This window comes from Myotis daubentonii, chromosome 1 (genome assembly GCF_963259705.1).
Source record: "Myotis daubentonii chromosome 1, mMyoDau2.1, whole genome shotgun sequence".
Classification (NCBI taxonomy): Eukaryota; Metazoa; Chordata; class Mammalia; order Chiroptera; family Vespertilionidae; genus Myotis; species Myotis daubentonii.
Window position 1 is genome coordinate 26,297,777 of NC_081840.1, and position 24,788 is coordinate 26,322,564.

Sequence of the window (24,788 nt, forward strand, 5' to 3'; positions counted from 1 at the left end):
AAGCCTGGTAAATGGAACTATTAGTATGGCTTTTTTAAATGCTTAATAAAATTTCCACCTAGACCCAACAATCTACATATCTATCAGCAAGTTGTCTCCCACCGGAAAAGAGTGTACTTCAATGTGAAAAGTTCAGAGTGCTTTTTAACAAATTATTTTTCAAGTGATAAAAAAACCAAGGCACTTGCAACAAATGGTGCTGGAACAACTGGACATCCACATGCAAAAGAATAAAGTTGGACCCCTACCTCATATCACACAAAAATTAACTCAAAATGGATCATAAACCTAAGTGTAAGAGCTAAAACATAAGACTCTTAGTAGAAAACAGAGGAGCAAATGATTATGACTATGAGTTAGGTAATGATTTCTTAGATATGAAACCAAAAGTATGAATAATTTTTTTAAAAAACTGACCCCATCAAAATTAAAATCTTTTGTGCACCCTGGCTGATTTGGCTCAGTGGATAGAGCATTGGCCTGCGGACCAAAGGGTCCCGGGTTCGATTCTGGTCAAGGGCACATGCCTGGGTCGTGGCCTCGATCCCCACTAGGGGGCGTGCAGGAGGCGGCCATCCATGATTCTTATCGATGATGTTTCTATCTCCCTTCCTCTCCCTTCCCCTCTGAAATCAATAAAAATCTATTATAAAAAACAACAACAACTTTTGTGCTTCAAACAACTCCACCAAACCTAGCTGTTGGGGGAGGAGGGTGGGGAGAGTGACTGCTAATGGGTATGGTGTTTCTTTTTGGGGAGCTGAAAATGTTCTAAAATTAGATTGTGATGATGGTTGCATAACTCTGTAAATATACTAAAATTCATTTACTTGTACATTTTAAATGGGTGAATTTTATTGTATGTGAATTATATTTCAGTAAAACTATTATACTTGATCTTAGTCAAAAGGCCGAGAGACAATTCAGTAAAACTATTATACTTTATCTTAGTCAAAAGGCCGAGAGACAATTCAGTAAAACTCTTAAGAGGAAGGAAGCAAAGAAGGAATGAATGAACAAACGAAGGCACAAAGAAGTAACTTACTCAGGGTCACAGCAAATCAGAAATGGCTGTAGAAACCAATTTCACATAATTTGATTCCTAGAACTCTCACAGGATAATATTAACCTTAAGATACTAATTATTGCTAACTCCATTAACAACATTTTGGAAGGATGAACAAGTGGTAACTGACTTGGCCACCAAGAGAAGGCTGAAACCTAGACCTATAATAGGGGGTAGAAGCCAAAAATTAAAAATCAAATTAATTTGAGCCACAAAGAATGGCAAAGCATAAAGAATGGGAGGCAGCAGTTGTCTGTGAAAGCAAGGATACACGTAGGGGTGAAAACAGAAGGATAAGGTGAAAGTCTCCATAAAGCACACTTAAACCCTAGACCTCTTTATACCACAAGGCCAATTACTCCTTCTCTAACCCAAAAGAGTAAAAGTTTGTAAAACCAAAACTAAAATGGAGTCATTTATGTCAGGGACAAAATGGAACGGGCCAAAGCAGGCACATTAAAGAAAACAAAACTTCACCTAACATAAATTGCAGGAATATTTATAGCTCTCCTCAGAAATTAGCAGAGGACACCAACCAATACCCAAACACCAAGTCTGTTCATACCATCTTTGGACTTCCTTGTTCCTGTCTCAGCTACCTGGATCCAAATAAGGAAGAAGACCACTAGACAACCAATAAGCTGAAAAAGCCAAATAACTTCCGCATTTACCATCGTCTGTGAGCAACTCAGAACTCATTGCTCCTGTAGCCTTGAATTTCCCGGCTTGCAAGTTGAAACCCTTACAATAAACTCATCTTGCCCTAACTGGGTTGGCTCAGTGGATAGAGCGTAGGCCTGCGGACTGAAGAGTCCCAGGTTTGATTCCAGTCAAGAGCATGTACCTTGGTTGGGGGAACATCCCCAGTAGGGGGTGTGCAGGAGGCAGCTGGTCGATGTTTTTCTCTCATAGATGTTTCTAACTCTCTATCCCTTTCCCTTCCTCTATGTGAAAAATCAATAAAATATATTATAAATAAATAAACTCATCTTGTTTTATTCAATGTGTAGAATTTGGTTTTTGACAAGTTTAAGTTATATAATGGCTAAATCACAGAGGATCTGGACCTAGTAAAACCAGGCATGGTAGAGGTTGGAGGCAAAATGTTACCTGAAAAAGAGGGGATTCCGGGAAAGTCTAGGTACTGAATGGTAAGACTAGCAGCACCTTTCCCTCACTCAGCCATCAGAATATAGGCTGTGGGGCTTATACCTCTTGAGCAGAAGACTAGAAGATTCATCTATGGAGAAACTGAGTGGACTGAGAGGAAAGACTTACAGTTACTGACATTTGACTGTAACTGATAATGTTATCTAATGTTTTATTATCTATAATTACTGATAATAAAACCCACTAGTTCAAAAGCCCTGGCCATATGTGCTATGGTCTCAATACATTTTTTTAAATGTCAAAATTAAAAATTATTTTCTGCATTTCCTAAAATTTCATTAAGCGTTATTTTAGACCAATTATCTTGGTTTCATCAGACAAGGAATCTATTTTAAGGCACTTCTGCCCAATACTTATATTTGAGGATTAGAACTTTAACAACAATTATACTTCACAACCAGTGTCTCTTCCATTCTTCAAGCACTCTGATAAGAAGTACCTGGTCCTCCGTAAGATTCTCAGCATCCCAGTTGCTGCAACGAAGTACAAGGGACTTGTCAAGGGGAAAGTTCAAAACAGTCTCAGCAAGTGATTTCAGGCTAAGCCCATTACAGAGCAAATTGTTCCTACAACAAAATAAATAAAATCATGTATCAAAAATGGAGAAAGAAAAAGAACAGGCAAATAAAAGAAACATAAACAGCTAATAAACAGATGACAGGTATTCAATTTCACTAGACATCAAGTAAGATAAAATCATACAATTTTTAAACTAGATTGCAAAGATTTATTTAAAATAACTATATCTAGTATTGGTGGAGCATGAAGAATCAGACAGTTTAACCTAACATTTGTGAACTTCACATTTTTTACAACCTTTATGAAAAACAGTTTAACAATAAATAGTGATCAAAATGTTGAACATGAAAATTCTGATTCAACAATTCCATTTCTAGAAATTCAGCCTGAGGACAAATGTACATATAATAATCTTCATTACAGCACTATTTACTGTAGCAAAGAATCGGGAACAACCTAAATGCCCATCAATGGAAGGCTGGTTAAATATCCATGCAATTAAATTATATACAGCTATTAAAAATAAGAAGCCGAAACCGGTTTGGCTCAGTGGATAGAGCCTCGGCCTGCGGACTGAAAGGTCCCAGGTTCGATTCCGGTCAAGGGCATGTACCTGGGTTGTGGGCACATCCCCAGTAGGAGATGTGCAGGAGGCAGCTGGTCGATGTTTCTCTCTTATCGATGTTTCTAACTCTCTATCTCTCTCCCTTCCTCTCTGTAAAAAATCAATAAAATATATTAAAAAAAAAAAAATAAGAATGTGGATCTATATTGATGTGAAAAGATGTCCATGATACATTAGTTAAGTAAAAAGAGACTATGAAGGAAAACATATGCTATGGTCCCTTTATGTTAACATATATACTACATAATAAATGTGTGTATGTGTTTCTAGGTATGTGATCACAGAGAGAGGAAACACAAAGAGATAACTGCTGGGGTCCAACCCCAGCAGGTCCAGGGGTTCCCAAAGGCGTAGACGGAGTTGGCGAAGAAGGATGGACACGGAGACAGTGTTCAGTTGATCAGCAGCCTAGCCAGGATCTCCAGCCAGGATCTCTAGCCAAGTTCTGGTCTGGATCTCCAGAGAGGTTCTGCTCTGGATCTCCAGCGAAGTTCTGGTTAGGATCTCCAGCAAAGTTCTGGTTAGGATCTCCAGCCAGGTTCTGTGTCCATGTTTTCTTGCTAGGTTCTCCAGCCAGGTTCTCCAGGTTCTCCAGCCAGGTTCTGTAGCCATGTTCCCTCGCTAGGTTCTCCAGCCAGGTTCTGTCTGAGATCTCCAGCCAGGTTCAGTCACCAGGTTCTAGTCAGGTTCTCTTGCCAATTTCTGTAGTCAGGTTCAGTCCAGGATCTTTTGCCATGTTCTCTCCAGCGAAGTTCTTCTGTCTGTAGGTTCTGTGTAGGTTCTGTCTTCTTGGTTCTCTTCTAAGTTCTGTGTCTTTCTGTCTTGTTACATCTGTATTTATACCAGTTGATTCAATCCTATCAATCTCTATTACAAAGGTTAGGGCGTTTCTTATCTCCATTCCAGGGAGTAAAGATTATGTAGCTTAAGCATGATTGTTCATAGTTAAAGTGATTAATTACCCGCCTGGCACTTAGTTGAGGGGTTTTATTCCCTCCCTAACTTCAGGGGAAAATCCCTACCTGGGGAAACAACCTTTCTCAGAGAGGAGACCTTGGTTAAAACACATAGTGCCAAGAAGGTGAGCAAACATTTTAAGAACAGTATGCCATATATGCCAGGTCCCTTGAAACAGCAAGCATGGACTGGCTCCCGGCAGATAACTAGAAACAAATCAATCAAATGTGAGTGATATCTCTTGTTGTGAGACTTGGAATGATTATATATCCTCTTCATATTTTTCTATGTTTGAGTTGGCTACTGTTCAGGTATAACTTTTACAAATTTGAAAAAATGATAAGGCTATTTTCATCGAGGGATAGAATCTATCCTATCTAATAAAAGAGAAAAATGGTAATTGGCGTACGACGATACCCTTTTCATTGGCTAATCAGGGCTATATGCAAATTAACTGCCAACTAAGATTGGCAGTTAACTGCCAACAAGATGGCGGTTAATTTGCATATGTAGGCACAATGCAGGGAGGTGAAAGGGAAAGCAGGAAGAAGCCCCCTGCCACTGACAGTGATCGGAAACCCAGGGGGGAGCTAAGAGCTGGGGGGCAGGGCAAAGGCGGCCCTGGGGCCACCTTTGCCCTGCCCCTCAGCCATGATCCTAGAATCAGGCGCCTTTTCCGCCCTGGCCAGTGATAGCAGGAAGTAGGGGTGGAGCCAGCAATGGGAGCTGAACACGGTCGAAGCTGGCAGTCCCGGGAGCTAGGGGTCCCTTGCCTGGGCCTAAAGCGTAGCCCACGATCGCGGGGCCGCTGCAGCTGCGGGTCCCCGCTGCCCGGGCCGGATGCCTCAGCCAGAGGTGTTAGGCCTGGGCAGGGGCGGAGCCTGCAACCACAGGGAGCTGGGGGTCCCCTGCCCAGGCCTGACACCTCTGCCAGAGGCCTCAGGCCTGGACAAGGGGCCGATCCGGTGATTGGTGATCGGAGGGTGATGAGGGTCAACTCCTCTGGCCGAGGCATCAGGCCTGGGTGGGGGGCAGAGCTGGGGGTTGGGGGGATATGATGCTCCCCTTGCCCAGGCCTGAAGCCTGGGTCAGAGGCGTTAGGCTTGGGTGGGGGGTGGAGCAAGTGATCAGAGGGAGATGGGGGTCCCCTGCCCAGGCATGATTCCTGGGCCAGAGGCCTCAGGCCTGGGCAGGGGCCAGAGCCAGTGATCAGGGGGAGATGGAGGTCCCCTGTCCAAGCCTGACACCTCTGGCGGAGGCGTCAGGCCTGGGCAAGGGGCCGATCAGGCGATCAGAGGGTGTTGGGCGTCTACGCCTCTGTCAGAGGCATCAGGCCTGGGCAAGGGGCCGATCCTGCGATTGGAGGGTAATGGGGGTCAACGCCTGAAGGCTCCCAGTATCTGAGAGGGGGCAGGCTGGGCTGAGGGACACTCCCCCCCACACCCACACACCCAGTGCACGAATTTCGTGCACCGGGCCCCTAGTATATATATATAAAAGCCTAAGTGATCGTTATGACCAAACGACTGGAACAACCAGAACCACTGGTTGACCAGTTGCTATGATGCACACTGACCACCAGGGGGCAGATGCTCATCGCAGGAGCTGCCCCCTTGTGGTCAGTGTGCTTCCATAGCCAACCTCCAGCTGCCCCTCCCCCCGGCCAGCCAACCTCCCGCTGCCCCTTCCCCTGGCCGGCTGGCCCCCCCGATAGGCCTCAGTCGCCTGCCAGGCTAAGGGACCCCATCTGTGCATGAATTCATGCACTGTGCCTCTAGTATATAATAAAATTAAGTACCTTTCTGCTCTCCAAACACTTTCTGGTTAAAATAGCTACGGGGTGATGAAAAAATTGATGTGTGCAAGAATAAGAGATTCCAAATAAGAGTTAACTGTGAAATTAAGAACATACTGGTCTACAAAAGTGAAGCTGGAGATTCCAAATGGCTGCAGAGTAAGTGGAAGCTACACTGACATGCTCTTAGGACCAAACTTGAATTATAACTAAAATACAGAAAAACCTTCTTAAATAATCCACTGAAGACTAGCTGAAGTGAATGCTGATAACCAAGGATGGAAAGTGGAGACCACATAGAAACTGGTAGTAAATGTGGAGGCACAAAAGGGCTGGCCAGGCTCCCACAGACTGAAGCTGAAGTTCTGGAGGGATATCTCAGCTGTGGGGCATTTCCACTGAAAACTCTGGGGTCTAAACCCCAAGCTGGGTTCCCCAGCCCAGAGCACCAGAACTGAGAAAGGTGCCCACATGACACCTGGCTGTGAAAAGCAGTAGGGTTTCTGTCTGTCAGGGAGAGATGGCTGGAAATGCGAGCACACTCTTAAAGGGCCAACACACAAATTTTTGTGTGCAGCCACTCACCTTGGGCTCCAGCACAGGGAGGGCAGAGTGGACTGGAGCTGTGTGAGCAGAAGACAGGGTTGGGAGTTCTGGGGTTAGAGTTCAGAAGGCAGACACCCCAAATTCCTGTGCTGAATCATTCCCTCATATTGCAGAGGACATCTTTCTCTGGCAGATCTGTACCATTCAGGCTGCTTTTGCCTGGGGGGAGGAGTGTTTTGCAATTGCCCCACCCTGTTAGAAAACCCCCTGCTCCACCCTGTGGAGTTTCTGAGCCCATTAAGAGACTGAGAATAACAATCTGCATACAGGCAAAAGCAATTGACCCACCCTGTTGGAAAACCTATCACCCCACCTGTGGCTGATAGCCTGAGGTTAATCAAGACTAAATAACAACAAGACTGTAGGCAGAAGCTGGTCTCTGGAGGCTTTGAGTCTTTTCCTGATCTAATTCTTGGCCCGGGGCTAGAAAAAGCCGACCGTGGTGCACATCTTATTTCTTTCCAAAGGCACCCAGCCCTAGCAGAGGGAGCCATAAGCTGTGGATTGCTGATAGCTCCAAACAGGATGCTCAGGGCCAGTCACAAACAGCATCTGACATTGTCCTGCATTAGAGATTGGAAGTCACAACAGATCTATCTAATGCATAAACACAAACCCAAATAGGCAGGAAAAATGGGAAGACAAGAAAACAAGCCCAAATGAAAGAACAAGAGAATTCTCCAGAAGAGCTGAATGAAATGGAGATAATAAATTTATCAGATAAGAGTTCAGAATAATGATGGCAATGATGCTTAGCAGTATGAGAAAAGATATAGTAACTATGAAAAAAGAGCAGTCAGAAATAAGAATGACATAGTATTAATAAAGAACAGACTGGAAGGAATACACAGAAGATTATGGGAAGCTGAGGATCAGATCAGTGAATTATAAGGGTAGAAAAAAATATCAGAGAACCAAAATGAAAAACAGGAAAAAAAAACTTAAGGGAGCTATGGGACAATATGAAATGTAATAATATTCTCATCATAGGAGTACCGAGGGGAAGAAAGTGAGCAAGCGATAGACTAGAGAATATATTTGAAGAAATAATGGCAGGAAGCTCCCTAACCTGGAGAGGGAAAAAGTCACACAAGTTCAAGAGGCACAGAGAGTCCCAAGCAAGAGGAACCCAAATAGGCCCACGCCCAGACACATCATAATTAAAATGCTAAAATTAAAGACAAAGAGAGACTCTTACAAGAGAAAAGCAAGCTGTTACCTACAAAGGAGTTCCCATAAGACTGTCAGCTGATTTCTCATCAGACACTCTACAGGCCAGAAGGGAATGGTGTGAAGTATTCAAGGTAATGAAAAGCCAGATTACTGTATTTAGCAAGGCTATCATTCAAAATAGATGGTGAAATAAAGAGCTTCCCAGACCAAAAAAAAAAAAAAAAAAAAAAAAAAAAGGCTAACAGGGTTTATCAACACCAAACCAGCACTGCAAGAAATGCTAAAGGGACTGCAGTATTGAGAAGAAATAGAGAGAAACATAGGCATAAAGAATTAAAATGGCAATAAATAGGTACCTATCAATAATGGATTAAATGCTCCAATCAAAAGATATGGTAGCTGAATGAATATGAAAACATGACCCAAGTATTTGCTGTCTACAAGAGACCTACCTCAGAACAAAAGACTCACACAGGATGAGAATGAAGGGATGGGAAAAATTTTTCCCTGCAAATGGAAATGAGAAAAAAAAAAACACCTGGGAAAGCAAAACTAATATAACGCAAAATAGACTTCAAATGAAGGCCATCACAAGAGACAATAAAGGTCACCACATAATAATAAAGGGATCAATCCAACAAGAGGATATAACCCTGGTAAGCATATAGAGTACGTACCCAATATAGGAGAACCTAAATATATAAAAAAGCTTTTAGAGGACTTTAAGGGAGAGATTGACAGCAATACAATTATAGTAGGGGACTTTAACACCATGCTGACTTCACTGGATAGCTCTTCCAGACAAAAAATTAACAAGGAAACAGTGACTAGATGAGTGGATAAAAAAGCTGTGATACATTTACACAATGTAAAATACATACTACACAGCTGTAAAAAAGAAAGAACTCTTACATTTGCAACAGCATAGATGGGCCTGGAAAGTATTATGCTAAGTGAAATAAGCTAGTCAGAGAATAAGTATTGCATGATCTCACTCATATGTGGAATCTAATGAACAAAATAAATTGATGAACAAACTAGATCCACAGACACAGAAGCATTGAAACAGACCGTTGAATCTCAAAGGGAAGGCAAGTGTAGGTGGGTGTGTGGGAAGAGAATAACCAAAGAACTTGTATGCATATATGCATAACCCATGAACACAGACAATAGGGTGGTGAAGGCCTGAGGTGGAGGGCAGGGACAGGCTAGAAGGGGTCAATGCAGGATAAAGGGGACGTGTGTAATACTTTCAACAATAAATATTAAAATAACAACAGACCCCACAGAAATACAAATGATTGTTAAACAATACTGTGGATAACTCTACTCCAACAAATTAGACAACCTGGGGGAAATGGACATATTCCTAGAAAAATACAACATTCCAAAACTCAATCAGGAAGAATCTAAAAATCTCAACAGGCCAATAACTATGGAAGAAATTGAAGCAGTCATCAAAAAGCTTCCAGCAAACAAAAGCCCAGGACCAGACGGCTTCACAGGGGAATTTTACCAAACATTCAAGGAAGAACTAAAACCTATCCTCCTCAGACTACTACAAAAAATCCAAGAGGAAGGAACACTTCTAAGCTCATTCTATGAAGCCAGCATCACCCTAATACCAAAACCAGGTAAACACAACACAATGAAAGAGAATTACAGGCCAATATCCCTCATGAACACAGATGCCAAAATCCTCAACAAAATCTTAGCAAATCGAATCCAGCAGTACATCAGAAAGATCATATACCATGACCAAGTAGGATTTATCCCAGGGATGCAAGGATGGTACAATATCTGCAAATCAATAAACGTGATACATCACATAAACAAATTGAAAGAAAATAACCACATAGTCATATCAATTGATGCAGAAAAAGCATTTGACAAAATCCAACACCCATCTACACTAATAAAAGAGAAACATGGTAATTGGCGTACGACCGCTACCCTTTTCATTGGCTAATCAGAGAGATATGCAAATTAACTGTCAGCCAAGATGGCGGCCGGCAGCCAGGCAGCTTGAAACTAACATGAGGCTTGCTTGCTTCAGTGACGGAGGACTGCAACGTTCCCCGCCTGCTGCTGCAGGCCTCTGAGCTGGCAGTTTGAAACATTTTAACAAAAAAAACCCCCAGAAACCAGCTTTCAGCGAGCTGGGATCTCAGAGCTGGAGTTATACATTGTTTTGATTACCTACTTGTACCAGTGGAGGCCTAAGAGCTGGAGCCTCAGAGCTAAAGCTGGCCCAGAATTAAAAAAAGAAAAAAGAAAAAAAGGAGCGGTTGGGAGCTTCCGTCACCCGCCAGCCTGAAAACAGCCCTCAGCCCCTCACCCAGACTGGCCAGGCACCCCAGTGGGGACCCCAACCCTGAAGGGTGTGTGACCAGCTGCAAACAGCCATCATCCCCTCATCCAGGCTGGCCAGGCAGCCCAGTGGGGACCCCCACCCTGATCCAGGACACCCTTCAGGGCAAACCAGCCGGCCTCACCCACGCGCCAGGCCTCTATTCTATATAGTAAAAGGGTAATATGCCTCCCAGCACCAGGATCAGCGGAGCCTAGAGGCCTCCCGGCACCGGGATCAGCGTGACAGGGGGCAGCGCCCAAACCCCCTGATCGCCCTGCTCTGTTTGTGACAGGGGAAGGCGCCCCAACCTCCTGATCAGCCCTGCTCTGTGCCTGATACGGGGGAGCTCCCCAACCTCTGATCACCCTGTGGCTCTGTGTGTGACAGGGTGTGGCGCCCCAACCCCCTGATCGGCCCTGCTCTGTGTGTGACAGGGTGTGGTGCCCCAACTCCCCCCCCGCACCCACGGGCCCTGCTCTGTGTGTGACAGGGTAGAGCCATAACCTCCCCATCGGCCCTGCCCTGAGTGTGAGAGTGGCGGCGTCCCAACCCCCTAATCGGCCCTGCTCTGTGGGTGATAGAGGGCGGCGCCCCAACCCCCTGATCCGCCCTGCTCTGTGTGTGACAGGGGGCGGTGCCCCAACTCCCCTATTGGCCCTACTCTCTGAGTGACAGGGGGGAGCTCCTCAACCCCCTGATAGGCCCTGCTTTGTGCGTGACAGGGGGCAGCGCCCCAACCCCCGGTTCCGGGAGCTGGTCCATCCTTGCTGTTTCAAAAGACCTGGCATATATGGCATACTGTTCTTAAAATGTTTGCTCACCTTCTTGGCACTATGTGTTTTAACCAAGGTCTCCTCTCTGAGAAAGGTTGTTTCCCCAGGTAGGGATTTTCCCCTGAAGTTAGGGAGGGAATAAAACCCCTCAACTAAGTGCCAGGCGGGTAATTAATCACTTTAACTATGAACAATCATGCTTAAGCTACATAATCTTTACTCCCTGGAATGGAGATAAGAAACGCCCTAACCTTTGTAATAGAGATTGATAGGATTGAATCAACTGGTATAAATACAGATGTAACAAGACAGAAAGACACAGAACTTAGAAGAGAACCAAGAAGACAGAACCTACACAGAACCTACAGACAGAAGAACTTCGCTGGAGAGAACATGGCAAAAGATCCTGGACTGAACCTGACTACAGAAATTGGCAAGAGAACCTGACTAGAACCTGGTGACTGAACCTGGCTGGAGATCTCAGACAGAACCTGGCTGGAGAACCTAGCGAGGGAACATGGCTACAGAACCTGGCTGGAGAACCTGGAGAACCTAGCAAGAGAACATGGACACAGAACCTGGCTGGAGATCCTAAGCAGAACCTCTCTGGAGATCCAGACCAGAACTTGGCTGGAGATCCTGGCTGGAGATCCTGGCTAGGCTGCTGATCAACTGAACGCTGTCTCCGTGTCATTCTTTCTTCGCCGACTCCGTCTACGCCTTTGGGGACCCCTGGACCTGCTGGGGTTGGACCCCGGCACCCCGGATTGGCCCTGCTCTGTGCGTGACAGTGGGTGGCGCCGCAACCTCCCCATCGACCCTGCCTTGAGTGTGACAGGGGGCGGTGCCCCAACCCCCCAATCGGCCCTACCCTGAGCGTGACTGGGGGTGGCATCACAACCTCCCGATCCGCCCTGCTCTGTGCATGACAGGGGGCGGTGCCTCAACCCCCCAATCGGCCCTGCTCTGAGCCCGACCATGGGCTACACCTAAGGATTGGGCCTGCCCTCTGCCACCTGGGAGTGGGCCTAAGCCAGCAGGTCGTTATCTCCCGAGGGGTCCCAGACTGCGAGAGGGCACAGGCCAGGCTGATGGACCCCCCCTTCGCCCCGAGTGCACAAATTTTTGTGCACTGGGCCTCTAGTTTTTGATAAAAACTCTCAGCAAGGTGGGAATAGAAGGATCATACCTCAATATAATAAAAGCCATATATGACAAACCCACAGCGAACATCATACTCAATGGACAAAAACTAAAACCATTTCCTCTCAGACCACGATGGCATAATATTAGAAATAAACTACAATAAAAACAACCCAAAATACTCAAATACTTGGAAGCTGCATAGCATGTTATTAAATATTGACTGGGTTACCAATGAGATCAAAGAAGAAATTAAAAACATCTGGAAACTAATGACAATGAAAACACAACAATCCAAAACCTATGGGACACAATGAAAGCAATACTGAGAGGGAAGTTTATACCTCTAGAGGCCTATCTCAAAAAACAAGAAAAAATGATAGTAAATCATCTAACTCTACACCTCAAAGAATTAGAAAGAGAGCAACAAGAAAAGCCCAGAGTGAGCAGAAGGAAGGAGATAATAAAGATTAGAGCAGAAATAAATGACATAGAGACCAAAAAAACAATACAGAAAATCAATGAAACCCAGAGCTGGTTCTTTGAAAGGATAAACAAGATTGATGAACCTCTAGCCAGGTTCACCAAGAAGCAAAGAGAGAGGACCCAAATAAACAAAATCAGAAATGATAGAGGCTAAATAACAACAGACCCCACAGATATACAAATGATTGTTAAACAATACTATGGACAACTCTACTCCAACAAATTAGACAACCTGGAGGAAATGGATATATTCCTAGAAAAATACAACATTCCAAAACTCAATCAGGAAGAATCTAAAAATCTCAACAGGCCAATAACTATGGAAGAAATTGAAGCAGTCATCAAAAAGCTTCCAGCAAACAAAAGCCCAGGACCAGACGGCTTCACAGGGGAATTTTACCAAACATTCAAGGAAGAACTAAAACCTATCCTCCTCAGACTACTACAAAAAATCCAAGAGGAAGGAACACTTCCAAGCTCATTCTATGAAGCCAGCATCACCCTAATACCAAAACCAGGTAAACACAACACAATGAAAGAGAATTACAGGCCAATATCCCTCATGAACATAGATGCCAAAATCCTCAACAAAATCTTAGCAAATCGGATCCAGCAGTACATCAGAAAGATCATACACCATGACCAAGTAGGATTTATCCCAGGGATGCAAGGATGGCACAATATCTGCAAATCAATAAACGTGATACATCACATAAACAAATTGAAAGAAAAAAACCACACAGTCATATCAATTGATGCAGAAAAAGCATTTGACAAAATCCAATGCCCATTTTTGATAAAAACTCTCAGCAAGGTGGGAATAGATGAAGGATCATACCTCAACATAATAAAAGCCATATATGACAAACCCACAGCCAACATCATACTCAATGGACAAAAACTAACACCATTTCCCATAAGAACAGGAACAAGACAGGGATGCCCACTCTCACCACTCCTGTTCGATATAGTACTGAAAGTATTAGCCATTGCAATTAGACAAGAAGAAAAAATAAAAGGCATCCAAATTGGAAAAGAAGAAGTAAAACTGTCCTTATTTGCAGATGACATGATATTACACATAAAAAACCCTAAAGACTCCATCAAAAAACTATTAGACTTAATAAATGAATTCGGCAATGTAGCAGGATACAAAATTAACGCCACGAAATCTATGGCATTTCTATGTAACAATAGTGAACTTACAGAAAGAGAGACTAAAAAAAAAATCCCATTTACCATCGCACAAAAAAACAAAACAAAACAAAAAACAAGATTAAAATAAAAAGTGGAACTGGATTTCTGGTTACCAAGTGTGAGACTAGAAATTTTAGAGCAGGAAGCTTGGAGGTGGAGGTTCACGTCAGGGTTACAACATGCAGGATTGCCTCAGGTACTGTAGGAAATGAAATCATATTGATGAAGAAAAGAAAGTCTTTCCTTAAAAAGCAAGCAATAAATTGATGGATTTCATCACCCACAAAAGAAGTACTGACTAAAAAATATAAAAAGGTCCAGACACACTTAGGTAAAATGCATAAGGTCTTGGTTCATTAATGGAATTGAAGGATTTGGAGGAGACATAAAACTTTCTTCTGTTTTATTAGAAATTCTAAAGGTAATAAATGCTTATTTGTAGGGAGTGGCTATAGGGTCAAGCCTTGGACTGACCTGTGGCAGAGCCACATACAAGTCCCAGCTTGGAGGGCAGAGCTCTCCTAGCACAATTAAGCTTGATCTTATAGTCCTCCCTTGTTCCTAGGTAGCTAATGGGTTATGGCAAGTACTGCCAAAAAAAGGTTTGAGTAACGAAATAGATTTGAGACTCGCAAGAACATTGTAAACATGTTGACCACTCCCCTCATTTTGCTTTGTGTGATCTGACTATAAAATAAAGCTTCGGCTTACAGGCTGGGTCACTATTTCCTCATCCAGGCACAGTAAATCTACATAGCCCCAACTGTATTCTCTTTGCTGAACTCCTGGGCTCCTGTGCCCATAATTCTTAACATCATTTCCCTCATTGAAAGGACAGTACTTAATTTTTAGTTACTTAATTCCATTTAGGTCATTAGCTGTGGGAAACCACCTATTGTCTTCACTAGCAGAGAGGTGTAGACAGAGAACCGGGAAGGCTGGTGACCTTTGAAGCCCTAGCAAAGGTCAGAGCTGTGCACCACCTCTGTTAATCCAGATTATGGTAGCTGAAGCAACCTCCCCACCTTTAATCATGTAAATCCTTATTGATAAGAATAAGTCTGTGTGTCACTGGAACCTCCCTGCCTAAGGACTATACTATGGGTGGATCCGGAACCAAATAAAAGCTTGGTGAGGGGAGCGGAAGTGGGTCGCTGTTGAGGTGGTGGCGTCTGGCTGGAGTGCCTCTCCGAAGCCTCTTCCGAAGGTGCTTCCTAGCTCAAGTGCGTCGGCGGGGCGCCCACCGGCCCAGAGCAGCCCAGGACTTGGAGGACATCTGTGTGGCCCCGAACGCCGTGGCAGCCAGAGGATGAGTGAGCAGCAGGCATGAGTGGCTGAGAACGCTGGACGTCCCTGCAGGCCTTGGCTCAGTCACTTCCGTCTCTGCGGGTGCAGCCGGGAAGCACCATGAGCACGAGGAAGCGTCGAGGAGGGGCAGCAAATTCCAGACAAGCCCAGAAGCGAGCTCGGGAAGCAGCCCCCACCCTGGTGATGGCCTTGGAAACAGAACCCATAGAGCTCGTAGAAAGCGCTGGAGATGAAATAGTGGACCTCACCTGTGAGTCTTTGGAGCCCGTGGTCGTCGACCTGACGCACGACGACTCTGTAGTGATCATTGATGAAAGGAGGCGGCCCAGGAGGAACACTAGGAGGCAGCGCCAGGACCACGCTGACAGCTGTGTGGTGAGCAGCGATGACGAGGAGCTGAGCAGGGACAGGGACGTGTATGTGACCACGCACACTCCCAGAAACGCCAGGGAAGAGACATCGCCGGGGCTCAGGCCCTCCGGCACGGTCAGTTGTCCGATCTGCATGGATGGATACTCAGAGATTGTGCAGAATGGGCGTGTCATTGTCTCTACAGAGTGTGGCCACGTCTTCTGCAGCCAGTGCCTCCGAGATTCCCTCAAGAATGCGAACACTTGCCCGACCTGCAGGAAGAAGATGAGCCACAAACGCTATCACCCCATTTACATCTGATGCGCTGCGAGCTGCCTCGAAGGACGGACAGTGACATCCGCGCGGGCTCATGCGGCCTTCGTGGGTTCTCTGCCTCCAATTTCCTGAGCTCAAAAGACTTTTAAACCAAGGCCTGATATGTAGACTGCTCCTTATTTCCAGCCCTCTGAGGTCCTCTCGTTACCTCCAGCTTGATGCCTCAGCCGGAGCCACAGCTCTGCCGGCCGGGTGCGGCCTGCTCCCCTGGCAGCCTGGTTCCAGGGCAGGCGAGCTGAGCGCCTTCAAGTTGAGAAGCAGGTTCCAGCCTCTCCGGGACTGCACGTTTGCCAAGAAGCTCCCTCGCACAGGAGGTGTGCGCAGCTTCCCCCACAGTGTTGTTGGGGAGCCAGCCCTGGTCAGGGTGTGAGCCAGTCCACCCAGCTCCTGCGGGCATGCTACCTCACCCGGCCTCTGCCCGCACAGTGACCGAGCCGACAGCCCCGGAGGACCAACCGCTGGGCTCCTTCCCGACCTTAGCAGTGACAGGCAGGGATTTCTGCAGGGCCATGCCCAGGCCTCTGAGGATGAAACGTGCAATAAAGCCCGTCCACCGCCGCCTCCTCGCAGCCCAGGAGACGCAGCACCGTGAGTGTCCCTTAGGCCCCGCCCTGTTCTGTCACCCCGTTCTCAGGAACTGACCAGGCCCCAGAATTCCCCTCCTGGCGCAGGCCAGGCACGGTACACAGGGCAGGCCTGTACTCGGTGTCCGCTCCTTTCTGATAAAATCCGTCCTCGTCACCATATGCCCGCTGGTCCTCAGTCCCCGCTGCCCACGGTCTCCTCAAGTATGGACACCGGAAGGCGGTGCAGTATTTGTGGCCTTATCAGCCCATGTCCAGCTGTTGCCCAAGCCGCAGCCACCCCGTGTCTCAGAGCGTGGCCCACCTGATGAGCTGGGTCCTGCCTTGGCCTTCTCACCACCCCAACCCACCATTTCAGAAGCTGGTCCTCTGGCCATCTGGACTGTGGCCCTCTGCAATTCTGGTTGGCAAAGTTTGGTGGCCTCTCCTCACCAAGGGGCAGATAACACCCCCTGCCCACTCTGCAGGCGTAGGAGCCTCTGGTTTCCAGGTGGCAGCACTGCTTCTAACGCACAGGGCTGAGGGGTGACGGGAGTGCCAGCCTGCCCCACCTCCCCACCCTCCCCACAGGCCTCAAGCCAGACAGCAGCCTCTGCATGTGGAGCATCAGCCGGGGGAGAGGCCCCAGCTTTGCAGCAATAACTGGCCTTCAGTTCCCTGGAAGGAGCAGGGACTTGGCACAGTTCACTTTAACGGGGCTGAAGGAGTGTCCCTCTTCTGTGAAAGTTTTATTCTTCATTCTGCCTTTGTAGCTGTTTGGCTCACTTCCAATTAGTCAGTTTGAATGAAAGGAATAATGTTCTACTTGGAGGTGAGGAGGCAGGACATGGTTCTCACGGGGGCTGTGCCGTGTCTGCCCTCCGACCGGACGTGGTTGCCATCGCGTTTCTTCCGGGCTGCATGGGAGCGTCTCCTGTGACCTGACATTACAGCCTCCAGGAGCCGGATGACCATGCAGCCCAAGCCCTGCTTTACATTTTAGGACAAACGATTGATCATGAAAGCTGTGCTTCTACATTAAATTGTGGGGGTGTTAAGTTTCTACTGTCAGAAACTACAAATAGGAAAAGGTCGATATGAAAACCCCTCCTTCTCAGTGTACATAATCCAAATCTTTCTTTGTTACGTTTAAACTTTACCCATAATGTCAGTCTGTTTCGGACCCCTGCTGGGGTTACAGATGGAAATAAAACCAGGACTTTGAACCATGAAAAAAAAAAAGCTTGGTGAGGCCTGAGCACCAGTGGAAGTCCTTCCCCTTGAGTTGGACTTATCCGCCTGGCCCCCAATATTCCCAAATTATCTCTTGTCTCTTCTCTTTCATTTGTGTGCGGCTCCTCTTCCAGATCCTGTGCCGGGAGCCGGTCCATCCTTGCTGTTTCAAGGGACCTGGCATATATGGCATACGGTTCTTAATATGTTTGCTCACCTTCTTGGCACTATGTGTTTTAACCAAGGTCACCTCTCCGAGAAAGGTTGAATCCCCAGGTAGGGATTTTCCCCTGAAGTTAGGGAGGGAATAAAACCCCTCAACTAAGTGCCAGGCGGGTAATTAATCACTTTAACTATGAACAATCATGCTTAAGCTACATAATCTTTACTCCCTGGAATGGAGATAAGAAACGCCCTAACCTTTGTAATAGAGATTGATAGGATTGAATCAACTGGTATAAATACAGATGTAACAAGACAGCAAGAGACAGAACTTCAGAGACAGAACTTAGAACACAGAACCGAGAGACAGAACCTAGGCACAGAACCTACACAGAACGTTCTCCAGAGACAGAAGAACTTCGCTGGAAAGAACATGGCAAAAGATCCTGGACTGAACCTGACTACAGAAATTGGCAAGAGAACCTGACTAGAACTTGGTGACTGAACCTGGCTGGAGAACCTAGTACTGAGCCTGGCTGGGGAACCTAGCGAGGGAACATGGCTACAGAGCCTCGCTGGAGATCCAAAGCGGAGCCTCTCTGGAGATCCGGACCAGAACTTGGCTGGAGATCCTGGCTGGAGATCCTGGTTAGGCTGCTGATCAACTGAACACTGTCTCCGTGTCATTCCTTATTCGCCGACTCCGTCCACACCTTTGGGGACCCTTGGACCTGCTGGGGTTGGACCCCAGCAATCCTGAACCCTGAACCACGCAGGGCCGTGGGGGGAAACATTTACCACATTTTTAAAATGTCATATTTGGTGCCCGGGTTGGTGTGCTCAGTTTGTTGGAGTGTCATCCCGTATACCAAAAGGTCCTTTGATCCCTGGTTGTGCTCATGCAGGAGGCAACTGATTGATTTTCCTCTCACATCAATATTTTTTCTCTCTCCATCCCTTCCTCTCTCTAAAATCTATAAAAATAAAAATAAATAAGAATTTCATATTTGGGAAGGTTTCACATTGAATTAAAAACAAGATGCCACCTTTGCCACTTCAAAGTTTCACTAGGAAAGATTCCAAAATCATACACAACAATCTCCATAATAAATAATCTTCAGTTAACATAGAATAAAAATATAAAATATGAAGAGTATGAAGAAAAGAAGAATTTTTTAAAAATACTCCTCCCTGAAGTCAATGAAAGTAACAACTACTTATGGCAAACATCAGAAGCAACCTATAGCCAACAGTGCTAAGTATAATTCTTGCATTAAAATGTCAGATTTCTTATACTACAGTGTCAGAAAGTTTTGTTTACCAATAAGGTGCTTAATAATACAATAATCTTTACATTTTAATAAAATTTCATTAAAATTTAAAGGTCTGATAAACGCTTCACTTTTATTTCTAGAAAAGTTCCTGGTCATATGCAGCTTTGGCCAAATTCTTATTCTGCATTTAGCCAAACTAGTTTCTATATATTCATAATGAGGACTATAATTGCATAGAAAGAGATCTGGAAAAACAAATCAATCAGATGGTGATGACAGTGACAGTAATAGTTAAAATTTACACAGCACTCTCTATATTTCAAATACTATTTCTAAGTTCTTCCCATAGTTTAACTCATTCAATACATCAGTTCTTTATGGTGGGAACATTATTATTTCTACTTCACAGATGAGGGGACAGAGGAATGAATAGTGAGGTTCACTAACTTGCCAAAGGCCAAACAGCTGGTAAATGGCAGAGCAGAGGCTCCCACCCACACATGCTGCTCTGCTTAGCCACTTGTACACATTGCCTCTAACTACAGAGCAACAGTGGGCACATCCTGAGAGGTGGTGCCAAAGGGAGGAGGGCCCGATGAAAGGAGGCTTCTGTCATTATATTCCAAATACTTTTACAGAGTTCAACATTTTTTATAGTAAATATTTTAATATAGTACTTGAAAAAATTGATACTTATTTATGAGTTTTATTTACATAAGCCAAACTACAGAGCTAAAATAACATTTCATCCTATATAATAAAGAGCTAATATGCTAATTAGACGGAACAGCCGAATGACTGTCCGGACGACCTTCTGAATGAAGCCCAGGCTGAGAGGGCCGGCTGGGGCTGCGAGGGCTGGCCGAGGCTGTGAGCAGCTGCAAGGGCCGGCCCAGGATGTGAGGGCCAGCCGAGGTAGCCAGGGCTGCGAGGGCCGAGCCCCTTGCACGAATTTTGTGCATCAGGCCTCTAGTTTTCTGATAAAATATTATGATTAGCATAGATTTTAATCAGGCTTTTTCTTAGTTGATTAAATCCTCCAAACTTTTTTTTAAATCTATTTTTACTGATTTTATTTTTTTAAAATATATTTTATTGATTTTTTACAGAGAGGAAGGGAGAGGAATAGAGAGTTAGAATCATTGATGAGAGAGAAACATCAATCAGCTGCCTCCTACACACTCCCCACTGGGGATGTGCCCGCAACCAAGGTACATGCCCTTGACTGGAATTGAACCTGGGACCCTTCAGTCTGCAGGCCGACATTCCATCCGCTGAGCCAAACCAGTTAGGGCTATTTTTATTGATTTTAGAGAGGAAGGAAGAGGGAGAGAAAAATAGAAATATCAATGATGAGAGAGAATCACAGATAGGCTGCCTCCTGCATGCCATCCACTGGGGATCAAGCCCGCAACCGGAATTGAATCCTTGTGTCCTTGACTGGAATTGAACCCGGGACCCTTCAGTCTGCAGGCCGATGCTCTATCCACTGAGCAAAACCAGCTAGGGCCTCCAAACTTTAATGTCAGTTTCATTTGAGGCAGGGAGAGAGGCTGTTTCAGTCCATATTATTAAAAGGAGGACTTGTATATACATACATGAAAAGGTTATTGCAACTCAATTTCCGTAGAAGTAGACTTCTCAGTGAAAGGGATATCTCTTTTCTTCCAAGTAAAGGATTAGAGCTACCATCATTTTGGCCTACAGCAGGTTTTCCAAACTCATGCTTCAGGATGACCCCCAGTTACAATGGGAGAGGTGGGGACTCCGGCAAATTGAATAGAGCTTGTTCATCAAAAGTGGACAGGGTCACCCAGCCAATTGTTGCCACCTAGAACTATTCACCTAGTATATTCAAATCACCTAATTTTTTCAAGAGAAATCAGAAATACACATCTTCTGCATTTAAACTAAAATTTCCTAAAAATACCAAATGGGGAAAAACAAAAAAGTAATCTGCGGCCCTCATTTATCCAGTGGGGCCATTAGTTTACGTCTTGTAGCTTAGACCAGGTGTACCGGTTAATAATGCGGATTTTGTAATCAAAGAAAACATGGTAATTTCAAAAGAAACATCAAAAGTGCTTTATTCAAAGTAATGTCCATCACAAGCTACACATTACCCCCATCTTTCAGGTAATTTGTGGATACCATCCCAATAGAACTTTTCTTGTTTTGAGGCAAACCATTCAGAGACCCAATTTTCCACTTCTTCATATGTTTTGAAGTGCTGTTCAGAAAGTGCGTGTGTTATTTGAAGGAGCAAGGTCTGGTGACTACAGCGGGTGGGTTAATACTTCCCAGGCAAGATCTTTTAACATGTCTTTAACTGGTTTTGAAGTGTGTGATGGTGCATTATCATGAAGCAAAATTACTTTACCGTGTCTTCTGGCACATTCTGGTCGTTTTACGATCAAAGCATGGTTCAAATTGATTATTTGTTGTCGGGATCGATCAGTATTAACGGTTTCATCTAGTTTTAGAAGCTCATAATACACCACACCTTCCTGATCCCACCAAACGCAGAGCATTGTCTTCTTTCCAAAGCGATTTGGCCTTGTAGTCGATGTTGATGGTTGACCTGGATCAACCCATGATTTTGTGCGTTTGGGACAAACGCTCAAAATAAATCCACTTTTCATCACCAGTCACAATTCAATGCAAAAAAGACTTTCTTTCTTTCATGGCAATGAAGCAACATTTTACTGATGACTTTTTGGTTTTCCATTTGTCTTTCGTTCAGTTGATGTGGCACCCATTTTCCTTCCTTTAAAATCTTTCCCATTGTTTGTAAACGATCAAAAATTGTTTGCTTAGCAACATTTAATCTTTCTGCAAGTTGTTTTTGAGTTTGACATGCATCTTCATCCAATAATGCTTGTAACTGTTGGTCTTCAAACTTTTTCAGTTGACCAGGACATTATTTGTCTTTCACATCAAAATCATCACTTTTAAAGCGTTTAAACCAGTGTTCACAAGTATCCTGAGATGGAGCATATTCATCATAAACTTCCTGAAGTATTCAGCAACACTTTTCTTCAAAACAAAGTAATGAATTAAAACTTCCTGCAAATGCTCTTTTTTTGGCACGAAATTCAACATTTTTTGTTGGGGTCCAGCCCCATCAGGTCCAGGGGTTCCCAAAGGTGTGGACAGAGTTGGTGAAGAATGAAGGACACGGAGGCAGCGTTCAGTCGATCAGCATAGTTGGGTTCTCTCTTTATTGTCCTGTTACATCTGTATTTATACCATTTGATCCTATAAGCATGCCTCTATAATCACATCATGGTATGTTTTGGGTAACGTTCTACAGGTCCTTGTTTCTTATCTGACCTTTGCCAAAAATCGTGTCTCTATCTAGTTCTGTTGATTTTAATCTTGTCTAGGTTAATCTCTGTGTTCCATTACAAGGACTATTCCAAGGTCACTGCTCTACTGATAGGCTACAAGGAAGTGACTGAAGGAGATTATCCTACCTGGTAAGGTTATGTCCTCCAGCCTCGCTGCTTGCCTTCCCTGGGACTGCCCTGTGTCGGTGGATCTCCAGGGGTATAGGCTTTGGTGCTTTCCCTGGTGGGCAGACCCCTGGGGATGTGGGCCCAACAAGTCCCAAATTTATTGCCAACAGTCTTAGTCCAAGTTCTTCATTAGTAGTACATGGTATTTCTGTAACACTAGGGGGATTTACTGATTTATTCTCTTCCTTAGTCCTGTTAATCCCTAACCTGGGGAAACAACCTTTCTCGGGGAGGTGGTCCTGTTTAAAACACATAGCACTAAGAGGGGGAAGCAAACATATGCCATATATGCCAGGTCCCTTGAAACATAAGCTGTGCAGATGTTTCTTCCCTGCAGCGACTGTGTCAAGCAGCAAGGGTGGACCAGCTTCTGGCAATTTTTAAGCGTAAAAGTATCTATGATGTTAACACCCTCAGAAAATTTGACATATGAAGTTTTGAAGCTTGCTGTCAATACAACAAAATAGCATACATATCAAATCGCATATATATCAACATATGTGTAACGCCATCTATTGAAAAAAATTGCATTATTAACCAGTACACCTGGTAAAGACATCTTATTAATGTTTCATTTAAAAAGACCAATTCTGCCCTAGCCAGTCTGGCTCAGTGGGTACAGCATCGGCCTGCGGACTAAAGGGTCCTGGGTTTGTTTCCAGTCAAGGGCACATCCCTGGGTTGCAGGCTCGATCCCCAGTAGTGAGCTTGCAGGAGGCAACCAATCAATGATTCTCTCTCATCATTGATGTCTCTGTCTCTGTCTCCCTCTCCCTTCCTCTCTGAAATCAATAAAAATATATTTTAAAAAGATAAAAATAAAAAGGCCAATTCTAAGAAAAATAAAAAATAAAGATAAAAGATCAATTCTGGGTAACTAAACTTTTCTCAGAAGTTGGAATATTTCCTTACAAATTTAATATGCATTTCAGAAGCCTGTAGGCTTGTGACGAATTTTAGATGCTTCATTATTGAGTCTTATTAATCTATAAACTTGCTAAAATATTTGCCCCACAGCTACAAGAATCCTAGCAGCATTCATACAAACCATACCTCTGCCTCATGACTAGGTATCGGAGGTCCAGGCACCCCTTAACAAAGAGGCCATAATCCTGCAGAAGCTTGCTGGCATCTTCTGAACATCCTACTCCAACTTTTAAAATAGTGCCATCTGCCAACATGTTCAATAATGTTTTTGGTAGTGTTTTTCCTCCACAGATCAGCTTGGGCAAGCGAACCAAGACACAGAAGCCACTTGGGGAGGCCATTTGAAGAAGCGACAGAGGATTGGCTTTCCCTTCCAAGTTCACCTGCAACAGAGGAAAAAAACAGGGCCACAGTTCATACCCTAGCACAGTACCAAGTACAACATGAAACTGTGGCAAAAGTCTAAGAGGAACATCCTTAACTTCCCAAAGGGAGCAGTTGACTAGATTTTGGTTCAAATCTAAGAATCAGCTTATGCTAATAAATGCAATGAACTTTGTAAAGCAGCAACTTAAACAAAGGATACTGAAGGCCCAAACTCCAGAGCCTGAAATAGGAGCAGTCCATAAATAGTGACCAGCTGACACAGAGGCGCCCTGGGACACACACTGGCAGAGTCATGTGAAACATACTGGTTTTAAAAGGCGAATGGGAAAAAAACAAAGGCTAAGGAGCAGAGTGCCAGATGATAAACATAACTCTTTTTATTATCCAGACTCTCTTACGTTACATGCTAGTGACTTTGACTTATTTACCTTATCATCACTGCTTCAAGATCCGATGTTTAAAAAGAGGTAGGAAATACAATGCTAGTACAATAAGTGGTACCTGTCATTATAATAAATCCTGGTATCACAGAATGCTTTCTCAACATTTTATGGTCACAAATATTGGTCATAAAAGAAGAAAATATATACTGGCATAAGCTAGGATCCTTATACCTTAAGAGATGAAAATAACTACATATTAACTGATCTAGTTTTAATGTTTTTTGTTTTGCTTTGTTTTTTAATTTTATTTTTCAATTACAGTTTACATTCAATATTATTCTGTATTGCTTGCAGGTGTGTAGTTGTTTTAAGATGTTTTATTTATTTTTAGAGAGAGAGGAAGGAAGAGGGAGAGAGGGAGCGGGAGAGAGAGAGAGAGAGAGAGAGAGAGAGAGAGAGAGAGAGAGAAACACTGATGTGAGC

At 44.5% G+C, this 24,788-nt stretch overlaps 2 protein-coding genes across 2 annotated transcripts in view; one reads left to right on the forward strand and one right to left on the reverse strand.

Moving 5' to 3' along the window:
* The window catches only part of EXD2 (exonuclease 3'-5' domain containing 2), a 99,740-nt gene that overhangs the window by 11,892 nt on the left and 63,060 nt on the right, over positions 1-24,788 (reverse strand). Inside the window, exons 4-5 of the mRNA XM_059692325.1 lie at positions 23,662-23,918; positions 2,676-2,802 (exon numbers count right to left, since the gene is read on the reverse strand). Of these exons, the coding sequence (XP_059548308.1) occupies positions 2,676-2,802; positions 23,662-23,918 (384 nt within the window). The remainder of the gene's footprint in view (positions 1-2,675; positions 2,803-23,661; positions 23,919-24,788) is intronic.
* LOC132232740 (E3 ubiquitin-protein ligase RNF4-like) lies at positions 15,000-17,663 on the forward strand. Its single transcript, XM_059692270.1, has 2 exons — positions 15,000-15,070; positions 15,126-17,663. The coding sequence occupies exon 2, from the start codon at positions 15,271-15,273 to the stop codon at positions 15,841-15,843; it is 573 nt and encodes a 190-aa protein (XP_059548253.1). The 5' UTR covers positions 15,000-15,070; positions 15,126-15,270; the 3' UTR covers positions 15,844-17,663.

Excerpts from the sequence above, each read along its gene's own strand:
- LOC132232740 (XM_059692270.1), top strand. The coding sequence starts at position 15,271 with ATGAGCACGAGGAAGCGTCGAGGAGGGGCAGCAAATTCCAGACAAGCC.